We start from the raw sequence: 12620 nt of genomic DNA, 5'->3' as shown, positions 1-12620 counted from the left end.
TGAAACAACCTTTTTGAAGAAGAGCTGATATCTACTCAAGCAAGTTACCCTGGGGCCCAGAAAGGCCTCTGCTAGTTACATAATCCACATATATGTGTGCCTGCATTCACCAAATGACAGTGTTAGAATGTTTGAAGTAGCCCTATTTGTAAGAGCCCCAAACTAGCAACCACCCTTAGGCCTATCCATAGTTAATGGATGAAACTTCACACTGGCACACGTTCGAATGCTGTCCAGCAATGAGGAGGGGTCATCAACGACATAGGACAGGGCGGCTCCATCCCACAAACATGCTGAGGGAAAGAAGCCTGAGCCAGAATAAGAGCACTGGACTTGTTTTACTTAGATCTATTGCTGCATAACAGACTACCCCAAAACTTAGTGTCTTCAAGCACCAATTTGCTATTTTTCATGATGGCGTGGGACAGCTGTGCAGTTTCTCTTCTGATTTCAGCTGCACATTTGGCAGGCTGCGAAGGTTCAAGGTGACCTTCATCACATACCTGGCAGTGCTCAGTTCTTCTACATGTGGCCTGGGTCACTCCCTGACGTGCAGCAGCTTTCCAAGACAGTCCAAGTGAAGCCATAGTCCTGCTGAGGCCCCACCTACAAGTTGACAGCATTTGTTTCTCTGCATTTATTTATCTTTAAGATTTTATTTGAGAGAGCAGGCATGAGCGGGGGGTGGGGAAGGGCAGAGGGAGAGAGAGAATCTCAAGCAGACTCCATGATGAGCATGGAGCCCAACATGGGGCTTGATCTCAAGACCCTGAGATCAAGACCTGAGCCGAAATCAAGAGTCGGATGCTTAACTGATTGAGCCACCCAGGCACCTCTGTTCCTCTACATTTATACTGGTCAAACTAAGTCAAAGTGCAGACTCAAGGGGTGAGAAAATAGGCCAGACCTAGTGATAAGAAATCACCTTGCAAAGGGCCACACATATAGGGAGGGGAGAAATTTATGGCCCTGTTTCCCATCTGCCATAATACAGTATGATTCCATGTATATAAAGCAGAAAAGCAGACAAAATCAATTTATGCTGTTATAGATTCCTTAGCAGCTAGGCCTGGAGGGGAAGATGAGGGAGACCATCCAGGCTCCAGGATGTATTACACCTCCTCATCTAGGTTCTGGTTATTAGAGTGTGTTCAGCTTATGGAAAATCAGCAAGCTCTAAACTTAAGGCATCTGAAATTGTTTATGATTGCAACAGTTGAATGAAAAGTTAAAAATATATATAGTGGCTTAAAAAGAATGACATTCAGGGGTGCGTGGTTGGCTCAGTTGGTTGGGTGTCTGCCTTTGGCTCAGGTCATGATTGCGGGGTCCTGGGATTGAGCCTTGTGTGGGGCTCCCTGCTCAGCAGGGAGTCTGCTTGTCCCTCTCTCTCTGCCCGTCCCTCTCTCTCTGCCCGTCCCTCTGCTTGTGCTTGAGTGCTCTCAAATAAAATCTTTAATAAAAAAGAAACGGAGTTCATTTCTCTTTCAGGTCACAGTCTAGCTGGTCAGCATTTCAGGGTAATTCGGGGCTCCTCTCTTGCTGTTCCATCATCCTGTCCTTATCTGAACAGCTGAAGCTATTACTGGCAGTCTGCATTCCAGCTAGTGGGAAGGGACCCACAGGGCTAATCCCAGACAAACACTTCCTTTGGAGCTAATAAAGGAGAAGTTACACACATCACTTCCACTCACAATCCACTGACAAGAATTTATGCTCGGGGCGCCTGGGTGGCTCAGTTGGTTAAGCGACTGCCTTCGGCTCAGGTCATGACCTCAGGGTCCTGGGATCGAGCCCCGCGTCGGGCTCCCTGCTCGGCGGGAAGCCTGCTTCTCCCTCTCCCACTCCCCCTGCTTGTGTTCCCTCTCTCGCTGTGTCTCTCTCTGTCAAATAAATAAATAAAATCTTAAAAAAAAAAAAAAAAAAAAGAATTTATGCTCATGGCCATGCCTAGCTGGGAATGGAGGCTTAGGGGAGCAGCCTGGGCCAAGAGGTGCCAACTTCAGGAAACAGCTAGCAGTCTGCTGCATTTTTCACAATGAAGCTTTTCTTCACTCATTCTGTTTTCACAAGGCTACCCAGAAATAGCTACATTCCTTTTTCACAGTGTTAAAAGATTAAAAACACCAACTGACCTGAGATCTATACTTGTAATTCCTGTGTCAAAGTCAAGGCTGTTACAGACTGGAAACATGTCTCTTGATACCAGTGTTGAAAACATTAAATTTCTGCTGCGGCCAACTGGAAGATCCGGAAGTATTTCTTTAGTGACTGTGAACTCAAAACTCCAGGGGAAGTTTCTTTTATAATCATTGCTCAGATGTTAAGTGATGAATCACTGAATTCTGTTCCTGAAACCAATATTGCACTGGATGTTAACTAGAATTTAAATTAAAAAAAATTTTTTTTAAATCATTGTTCAGGAAGATAGTGATAATGGGGACTTGTCTGATACTTTTGTGCTACCAGTGATATCCACTGTATCACAGTACTTTAATAGCTCGTAGCTATTTTATTTTTTAAAGTTTTTTTAAAAGATTTTATTGATTTATTTGAGAGAAAACAAGAGAGGCAGAGGGAGAAGGAGAAGCAGACTCCCCACTGAGCAGGGAGCCCAATGTGGGGTTTGATCCCAAGACCCCCGGATCATGACCTGAGCCGAAGGCTGATGCTTAACTAAGTTACCCAGGTGCCCCTATTTTTTAAAGTCTTAGTTATTTAAGTAATCTCTGCACCCCGTGTGGGACTCAAACTCATGACCGTGATCAAGCCACATGCTCTTCTGACTGAGCCAGCCAGGTGCCCCAGCTGGTAGTATTTTTAAGAAAACAATATTTTGAATACAAATTGGGACTTCAGTTATAGACAGCCTAGATTATGTATGAAGAATAGCCCTCAAAATTGTATCTTTTCCGGGCGCCTGGGTGGCTCAGATGGTTAAGCGTCTGTCTTCGGCTCGGGTCATGATCCCAGGGTCCTGGGATCGAGTCCCGCATCGGGCTCCCTGCTCCTTGGGAGCCTGCTTCTCCCTCTGCCTGTCTCTCTCTCTCTTTCACGAATAAATAAATAAAATCTTTAAAAAAAAAATTGTATCTTTTCCAGATCATTTTTAACCTTTCAGTAAAAACAAAGATCCTCTTGTAAGATAGTTTCAGCTACCAAAAAAAATAAGGTGTTAATAATCATGACTCATGGGCGCCTGGGTGGCTCACTTGGTTGAGCGACTGCCTTCAGCTCAGGTCGTGATCTCAGGGTCCTGGGATCAAGCCCCACATCGGGCTCCCTGCTCAGTGGGAAGCCTGCTTCTCCCTCTGACCCTCCCCCTGCTTGTGTTCCCTCTCTCGCTGTCTCTATCTCTGTCAATTAAATAAATAAAATCTTAAAAAAATAATAATCATGACTCATTTTCCCAAAATTATATATATATATATTAGGTAATCTCTACACCCAGTGTAGGGCTTGAACTCACAACCCCAAGATCAAGAGTTGCACACTCCACCAACTGAGCCAGCCAGGTGCCCCTCCTGAAATAAACATATTTAACTTATATAAGGAAATACATAAATTTCTTCAAATTTTAAATATATAATTGGCCAGATTCCAAGGAATTATATACTTTCCTGGAAAAAAAGGTCAACTGCCTTTGGAAAATTCCTTTATATGATTTTACAGGGGCATCCTCTAAAATGAAGTGTTCAATGAATGTCCAATGAGCAAATTAATGCATTTTAGTAGCTTGTATCTTAGGTGCTGAGAGTACCTGATTAGGGCACATAAAACTGAAAATGTACAGGGGCACCTGGGTGGCTCAGTCGTTGGGCGTCTGCCTTCTGCTCGGGTCATGGTCCCAGGGTCCTGGGATCGAGCCCCGGGTCGGGCTCCCTGCTCTGCGGGAGGCCTGCTTCTCCCTCTCCCCTCCCCCTGCTTGTGTTCCCTCTCTCGCTGTGTCTCTGTCAGATAAATAAATAAAATCTTAAAAAAAAAAAACTGAAAATGCACAGATAAGGAATTTTTACATCAAACAAATGCATAGAGTTTAGGGAAATAATTTTATTGCTAATAGAACCCTGCTAATTCATTCGATTTTCTCACATGTACATTCCCTCTGTTCCCTTTCTTTGGGACCCCCTCCCAACCCGTTTTTCTGACTTACCGCCTGCCTTCTTTCTAGAAGGGTCAGCTGTAGCACTAACAGTTCAGGATATGCTAGGATTTTCCCTGAGATATCTGTGTACTGTTTCTGGGCACCTGGCCAGGAGGATCTCCTTGGAACCAGAAAAGTTAGTAATGGTCTAGAAAATGCACAGTGTCATGATCTATGAATTTCTAAAATGAACTTTGTGACATCATGCAAAGACAAAGGAGTGGAAAGGAAAGTATTCTGGCTTTGAGTTGGGCAGTCGCTGGTTCAAATCTCAGTTTTTCCTCCTCATTAGTACAGTGGTATCCCTGCCTGTCAAATCTCCGTTCTTCCCCTTCCTACCTCCATGTGTAACCTGGGGCAAAGGACTGAGTGTCCCTGGGCCTCAGCCGCCGCCTCTGTGACACGGGAGTAACGAGGACTGTAGTGAGAATAAGCATATTCAGCCAGCTGTAGGTGCTCAGGAAAGTAGCTCCTCTCCACTACCCCCTTGTCCTCCCAGAGCACAGAGATCTGTAACCTAATGAATCAAAGGGAAGCCAAACAAGGACTGAAGCTTTACAAGTAAGATCTAAGGAGAACGGGTGAAGGGGTGTGTAGTGAGGAAAGAAGAGTGTTTAGTCCAGAGAACAATAAATAACTATGGCCACCCTCTGTAAGCACCCGCTACCTTGCCTGGCATTTAATACAGTTTTACCCAGTCCTTGGGACAGCACTGTGAGGAATGTATGATTTAATTAGTGAGGAAACTGAGATTTTGTAACACCCAAGATCATTCAGCTGAGTGCAGAAGTGGAGACTCAAACTCAGATCCTTCCACGGTGAAGCCAGCCCTATAAGAAGCTGGAAGGACACAAGGACAATGGCTGTCAGTCACTGGTATCAGGGACAGGCAGGGACCGGAGAAGACAAGCACAGTCTTTCTTTGGCTGGGACTCTGTTCCTTTACGTGTGGGCTCTCCTGAAGGCAGGAGGGACTCTACGTTCCCGGAAGGAAAATGGGCTTGTGAGAGCCATGTTAGGAATGGATCTCCGGGGGCCACAAAGGCTGGCCTGAGCACCGAGTCCCTCCTCACTGAGGGTGACTCAGTGGCTGGCCTACAGTTGAGTCCATCCCTCTGTTCTATGTTCTTTTTTTATTTTTTAAGATTTTATTTATTTATTTTAGAGAGAATCTCCAGCAGACTCCCTGCTGAGCATGGAGCCTGACATGGGGCTCGATCCCATCACCCCAAGATCATGAATCAAGCTGAAATCAAAGAGTTGGACGCTCAACTGCCTGAGCCACCCAGGCGCCCCTCTATATTCTGCTGTTGCAGACTCTCCTTCACCTCACACTGGCCGTCCCTAAGAGTTTATATAAAATGAAAAATACTAAAATGTACAAATGAAATTTTTTTAGCCTTCATTTCTGGAAGCTCTCCATTTCCTTGTGCACAGAACAGGCAGACAGCTAGGATTCGGGGCAAGGCCCTGCGGTCGTCAGCCTTTTCAAGCCACCTGGGGTCTAATTTTCATGCCGCCTGAGCACTGGTCTCAGACCTGCCACCTGCACTCTGCTGCTCTTCTGAGTGGAAGCCCAGACTTCTTCACCTTGCTGAGGAGCAGTGACTGGAGCTGAATGTCATGTCTACAACCCATGTCCTCTACGGAGCTGCGCTCCCCTCTCCCATCTGGGTAACTGTGAGGCCACCTGAACAGTGTCTCTCCCCCTGCGGCTTTTCCTTCTGTGGAGACATAGAATAGGTCAGTCTGATACACTCCACCCCGTGTTCCGACTCACAGACAGAGGCCTATCATGTTTCTAAACTGCACCTGGGCTTAAATTGGCTTCTAACCCTGATACACCTTCTGAGTGAACATAAGCAGAGAATCGCACATCGCCCTCCCCGCAAGATAACCGGGAAACACAAAGCCACACCAAGAAAGGACAGGCCACAGTTTGATATTGTCCAGTGAGTGTCTCCTGGCCTCAGAATGCTGCCACTTCTCGAAGCTCCAGCCCTCGGCTGTGCTCCACTCTGAGCAGGTGAATTCCTCTGCTGAAACTTGCACACAGTAAGGAGACGGTGTCGCCAACAGCCAGGGAAGTCAAAGGTCCTGATCCATCCAGGGACAAGGTAAACAGGCAGGCTGGGGGAGGAAGAGGAAACCAGCAGCTCAGGCCAAGGGCGCAGCGTCATGGGACGCGAGGTCTCTATGAGAAACCCGTGTAAACAAAGCATGTGCTCTCTGTCTACCCCAGGTAAGAGCCGCATCCCTGCTCCACAGGACCGTGCACCTGCGTGGAGGTCAGACTCAGATCGGCCGCAAGGCTTCAACTCCAGAGAATGGCACGTGGACCAAACAAGGTGGGGATCCCTGAGAAACCCGTTCAGACAGTCGGGGCCTTGCCTGCAAGGACGTGTGAACACACTGCCCTCAGTTCCCACCTGCCCAGAGAACAGAGCAGGGGGCCAGGGCAGAGGAAAACAGAGGCGATGCTGATCTTCAGCTGCTGGCTTCTGGGGTTTTGCTCCCTTCAAGACCAAGGAGATTGGGACCTGAAGGGGAATCTGGGGGCTTCCAGATGACCCAGTCTCCCTCTGTCTCCGTCTCGGCGCCTGCTCTTCTGAGAACTACAGGTGCACATCTGGCGGGCAGACCTTGTTCTCCCTGGTGTCAGGTTTATGAACATTGAACCTGGCAGCAGCTGTCCCCCCCACCCCCCACAGCTGTCACACAGTGCAGCTGGAGAGGGCACCTCCAGGTTTGGCTCGCCTACCACTAGATGTGATCTCACATCTTTTCTCTGAGGGGGCTATCCTATCCTCCCCTGCTGGCAGCTGAGTTTCTGGAACATTACTGTAGGAGGGACTGGTTGTGAGATTCTCTAAGTTAACACTATTCCTGTGTCTGACAGAACCCCGGGTCCAGCACAAAATAGTCTGGAGGCACTGGGGTACTGGTAGAGAAGGAAAAAAACCAGCCACCTTTACTCATAGATTTGCCACATTTTGTGGTGTAAATACTCCCACTATGACCATATTAAATATTCCTGAATATTTAACAATCAGCCAGTAGCAGTGGGCTCTGGCATACTTCACTGAGTACTCTGGGGAGCTGCGTTCCCTAAAACATCTTTTTCTCTGGTGCTTTGAAGTGTCATGACCTGACTGTCATCTCAAATCTTAGTTGCAGCATCAAAACAGGGCAGTCTTGCTCTACCTCACCCCCACCATGAGCTGAGAAAGAGTCCTTAAAAAATGAATCTGAAAATGACAATCCTTGTTTTCTTTGCCAGACATTTTGAGTATCACATGTTAAAACCTGATGGAAGAACTTCAGATAGAAAGAAAACTAAGAGCCAAATATATGTGAGCTCTCAGGAATAAGTCTGTACAACGTGGTACCAGGGCTCATGCAGTGATGGTTTCTAGCCAGGGGTTCAACAGAATCCTGGTATCTTAGTGTCATCTCTTAACCACTAGGGGCCTGGACAGTGGCAGGACAGGGCTGTTTTTGTATTTGCTGAGCACTGGAAAGAAAGAGTTTCAAGGAAGCTTTTAAGACTCCATGTGTCTTTGAGAAGCACCACCAGCAGGCTCCTTACCTCCAGTATCTTGGTTCCAAATCTTCACTTTGCAGTCATGCGATGAGGTAGCAATTATAGGCATCGAGGCCAGTGCTCTTGGTAGAAAGACACAGGATGCAACAGTCTGGAAATGCCCCTTATATTCACATATTCTGTTCCGAGTCTGTCTTAGGTCCCACAACTGCAGAGTAATGACATAGGCTAGCTCATACATACATATTTCTCTAGCTTCATATATACTACCTTCACTGATTTCCACCTCCCCACCTTCTCATCATCCACCTACCCCCCCACTTACCTACTCATGTAGCTAACCCTCATCTACATCCATCCCATCCACATACCAAATCATCCATCCATCCAGTGATTATTTTAAACATCAACGATCTCAGACAACTGTGGGTAAGAATGTGCCAGGAGGGTGGCTGCCTTCCTCATTAATGTCGTGGTTAAGGAAGTGAAAGCTCCGAGTCCTGCAGCATGTTTTTAAGTTTTTTTATTTATTTAAGTAATCTCTACACCCCATGTGGGGCTTAAACTCATGACCCCCAAGATCAAGAGTCTCGTGCTCTTCTGACTGAGCCAGCCAGGTGCCCCAGAGTTGCCTACTTTCTACAACAGCTCAAGAGCTACCTGATATCAGCCTCTTGGTGTCTGTGGGTTCTGTGGAGACCCCATAGTTAGGAGCACCTTCTCATAAATACACAAAGGTGCAGACCTTCTGATTTATTGCCTCCATGCTGAACCTTGGGATATGAAGATGAGACTCTCCAACAAAGGAGGTGACAGTCCTGCCAATCCCACTCTTGTTGACACGATCAGACCACAGCTAGAGAACAAGGTTCGGGGAGGAGAGCAAACCAAATTGTGTCCAAAAAAATAATGAACTCACTGGACACCATGTAATTCAGGAAAACAACATTCAGAGAGGAGAGTGATCTGAATTGTGTCCGAAAAATAATGAAATCACAGGACACCGTGTCAGTTGTAGGGGCTGGAAATGCTTAGCTTGGTGAAGAGATGCTACATCAATAGCCTGGGATTCAATACCTCAAAGTACCACTTACTAGAGGTGTGGTCTTGTGCAAAAGATTTCAATTTGCCATGCCTCTATTTGCTCATGTGTAAAATGGGAATTATAATAGAACCTAACTCATGAGGTTGTTGTAAGGATTAAATGAGATAATGCATGTAATGTGCTCAGGCCAGTGCCTAGTATGTAATGTTTGGTACAATGGGAGCTCTAATTGTTCTATTTGGACTAGATGCCCCTTTTAACCTATATTCTACAATGAGGAATCCAAGGTACTTTGGAGGAGCCAATGCAATCTAATCCAAAATGACTTGCGAGGAAAGGTATATGGGTAAGGGTTGGGATGGGCCGTTGACCAACACTGGTGCGCCTCAAACTCCCTGAAGAGCTTGAGCCTCCTTTACTGTGACCACAGGTACAATGGGAATACACTTGGCTCTTCAAACAGTCCCTCCCCTTTCTAAGCTCAGCTGAGAGCAGGGACATTAGCAGGCTGGTTCTGTGTTTAGCACCTTCCTATCTTGACTCTCATCCCATCCCTCTGTCTACTACCAATTCAGAGAGCCCAAGGCTAAGGGAGGTTTCTTGAGAGAAACCTTGAGAGATGAAAGAAATCTTGAGAGATGCATCTGGAATGCCAAGGCTCACTTACAGTATGCACTTGGAATAGGCCTGAGCCATTAACAGAGCTGACCTGTGTAGCCCAGTACAGACGGGAGGTCAGAGGAAGTACTTTGCTCATCAGCAACCAGACCCCTAGACCCCCAGAATCTCTTACCGTGGCTTCGCAGCCTTCCCCTCCAAAGCCGCTGCTGCAGGAGATACACTTGTGGCCGTCCTCACTGACCTCGCAGTAGGTCTGAATATGCTGCTTTGCGGGAAATATATGAGCTACCTGCAGCCCCCGGCTGTCCCATAATCTGCAAGAAATGACCGCAGGGTATGAGTCTGTCGGCTCTCTGCTGCTTCGGCCAGTCTGATGGAATGTCATGATTTACGTAAAATCAGGAGTATGAACCAGATCAACCTTGGAGACCCCAAAGCTGCCAGGAAATAACCAAATTGAATGACGTCTGAGTCCTTTCTAGTTGGAGATCCAGTTAATAGGAATTTAGACCAAGCATCTTAACTGTGTAAGTTGTTAATTTGGCCCTTTGGGGTACTGCTTTCAAGGGACAAGAGGCTCTTTCTGTGCCTGTGACTTAATTTTTTTAAAAGATAGTTATTATGATCCAGAGGAGCAGTTACCATTCCAGAATCAGATAGAATAGGCTTGCAGGCCTTGGCCTACTGGGCCACGGGGTCCCCAGGGGAGTGTTATATTCGGCCTCTCATCTCATTTTCACCTCTTTACCTCATTCTTCCTGTTTTCTAAGTAGAATGAATCTCTTATGAGATCCAGACTTTCTCATTGTGCTTTCTACTCGAGAACGATTTACTTCATTTGACGCTTTCGATGGGGATTCTGACCCCATTTCCCCAGACAAGGCTTCACCTGAGGGCTGGGTGATTGAGAATATCCGGGGCCAAGCAGGGTGGCAGGTGGAGCCAGGCAGCTCAAAGCAGGAGGACAAACAAGTGACTGGGTCCGAGGTCAATCTGAATATGTTCACATAAGGGGCGAGGGTGGGGCCAGACAGAGTCAGCTGCTTCAGAACCATCCAGGACAGGCGCTTTTTCCTGGCCCCACCTCCTGCCATTCATCCTCTACCCAGATGGTCCAGGGGGCCAGGTCAGAGAGACCCCAGCCCCAGCAAGGGGCAAAGGGGCAGAAGGCCCTGGGCAGGCACAGCAGTGTGGAGAAGCAGAGGGGGAAAGGAGTCATATGAGCATGGGAACCACAAACCTTCACCACAAACACCTTCACGGCTGCTCAGTAAGCCCACCTGATGGTTTTATCTTCAGAAGTCTGTAGTACATATGGTTCGTGGGGGACCCAGCACAGGTGAGTGACCTGGAAAAAGCAAAATTTTCAAAACTTCTCACTACCAAGGCATTCTCCTATGGCAATTCCTGTAAACTGTGCTAAATAGCACCTCCTCACCACTTCTCAAGGATGCTGACGTGTATGTTTGACTTGCAGGGAGTGTGTTCAGCAGATATCCACCAGTCATGCCCAGCGGCATGCCCTGGATCAGCAGCAGCAATGGTAGCAGCCGGGCCAGTCGTGAGTACCAGAATGCACGCGGGTGCGCACATGTGGTGGGGAACTGCTGGTGAGCAGCAGCTAAGGACAGCAGCCCCCCGTTCTATATGGGACCGCTGAAACCCTTGCCTAAGGCAGCCCCCCGTTCTATATGGGACCGCTGAAACCCTAGCCTAAGGCCTCACAGGGTTCAGGACATGTTCTTTCTTCTCATCCCTGCAGCCCCCTGCTGGACAGGCACAAAACAGTTTTTCCAAAACAACCCAAGATGACACAGTTTTCTTCCAGCAACCTCCACAAATATGGAGGGCATAGAGTGAGCACACCTTGCCATGGACAGTTGTCTTCAAATTTGGAAAAGATGACCATGAGTGATATTTAATGATCACTAAAGGAACATCTATCATGTCAGGTCATAGGATTCTCTCCATTTCATAAATGAAGACACTGACACTCTAAGTGACTTTCTTGGAGTAACACAGCTAAAATGTGATGGATCTTGGGGCGCCTGGCTGGTTCAGTTGGTAGAGCATGTGACTCGATCTCAGGGTTGTGAGTTCAAGCCCCATGTTGGGTGTAGAGATTACTTAAAAAAAAAAAAAAGTGATGGATCCATAATTGGAACCCAGGTATGACTGACCTCAAAGGCTGTGGAGTTTATATACCAGTCTGCTGGTATACAACATTGGTTTTCATAAACACAGCAAATTATACATAAAGCAAAGGGTCATGCTTATTTCTCTGCGCATAAGCTGTGAGATCTTGGAGGACAGGGGCTGTGTCCTGGGCCACTAACCCTGCTCCTAGCAGAGCAGATATGGAATAACACATTTTGAGGAAATAAATGAGGACACCACTTAAAATTCCAATATGAACTAGTGGAGGTGTTCTCTGGAGCAGAAGACTTTATTTTTTATTTGTTTTAAAGATTTTATTTATTTATTTGTCAGAGAGATAGAGAAAGCAAGCACAAGTAGGGGGAGTGGCAGTCTTCCCGCGGAGCAAGGAGCCCGATGCGGGGCTCAATCCCAGGACGCTGGGATCATGACCTGAGCTGAAGGCAGACGCTTAACCGACTGAGCCACCCAGGCATCCCTGGAACAGAAGACTTGAAAGAGATCATCCAGCCTGATAACCCTGAGAGGCCAGGGTCTGACAGAGTTCAGGGTGAGTAATAATGAGGCCCCAAGCCTCTACTGCCTGGTGTATCTCCTGATTTCTTTCTCAGGCTCTTTGCCTCACCCCATGCTCCCTTCTGCTGTCCCACTCTCTAACAACTTTGAGTCCCTACCAGGTTCCTCGAGATGGAAGCTCTCTCCGCACACCGTCCGGTCCCAATGTCCCACAGAAGCAGGGTGTTGTCCCGAGAGCCAGTGCACAGCTGTGACGAGTCTGGGGGAGCAAGGGAAAGATGGTCCATGAAATGGGCCTGGCACAGGGCTTTTCAGAAGGTACAACAGGGGGCGCCTGGGTGGCTCAGTCAGTTGAGCATCCGACTCTTGGTTTCAGCTCAGGTTATGAGCTCAGGGTCATGAGATCAAGCCCCAAGTCGGGCTCCATGCTCAGTGGGACTCTGCTTCTCTCCCTCTCCCACTGCCCTTCCCTCCACCCCCGCTCACACACACTCTCTCTAAAAATAAATAAATCTTTTTTTTTTTAAAGATTTTATTTATTTATTTGAGAGAGAATGAGATAGAGCATGAGACGGGGGAGGGTCAGAGGGAGA

General features: G+C 47.3%; 1 protein-coding gene across 11 annotated transcripts in view; it reads right to left on the bottom strand.

Moving 5' to 3' along the window:
• Nucleotides 1–1932: 1932 nt before the first annotated feature.
• Nucleotides 1933–12620, bottom strand: part of WDR31 (WD repeat domain 31) — a 29394-nt gene continuing 18706 nt past the window's right edge. For 8 of the 11 annotated variants that reach the window (XM_025887990.2, XM_025887993.2, XM_073876514.1 and 5 more), the window contains 5 exons: nt 12186–12286; nt 10635–10702; nt 9527–9668; nt 7734–7896; nt 3307–6274 (listed from right to left, as the gene is read on the bottom strand). In XM_025887990.2, the coding sequence (XP_025743775.2) occupies nt 6114–6274; nt 7734–7896; nt 9527–9668; nt 10635–10702; nt 12186–12286 (635 nt within the window). In that variant the 3' untranslated portion in view covers nt 3307–6113. Of the gene's footprint in view, nt 2352–3305; nt 6275–7733; nt 7897–9526; nt 9669–10634; nt 10703–12185; nt 12287–12620 lie in introns of those variants that run through there. The other 3 variants (XM_025887991.2, XM_073876520.1, XR_012373512.1) reach the window with 2 other exon arrangements.

This window comes from Callorhinus ursinus, unplaced genomic scaffold, assembly GCF_003265705.2.
Source record: "Callorhinus ursinus isolate GAN/ISIS: 27379988/994484 unplaced genomic scaffold, GSC_fseal_2.0 scaffold24, whole genome shotgun sequence".
Taxonomy (NCBI): Eukaryota; Metazoa; Chordata; class Mammalia; order Carnivora; family Otariidae; genus Callorhinus; species Callorhinus ursinus.
Note: the sequence above shows the minus strand (reverse complement) of the source record. Positions and strands in the feature narration are given on the sequence as shown.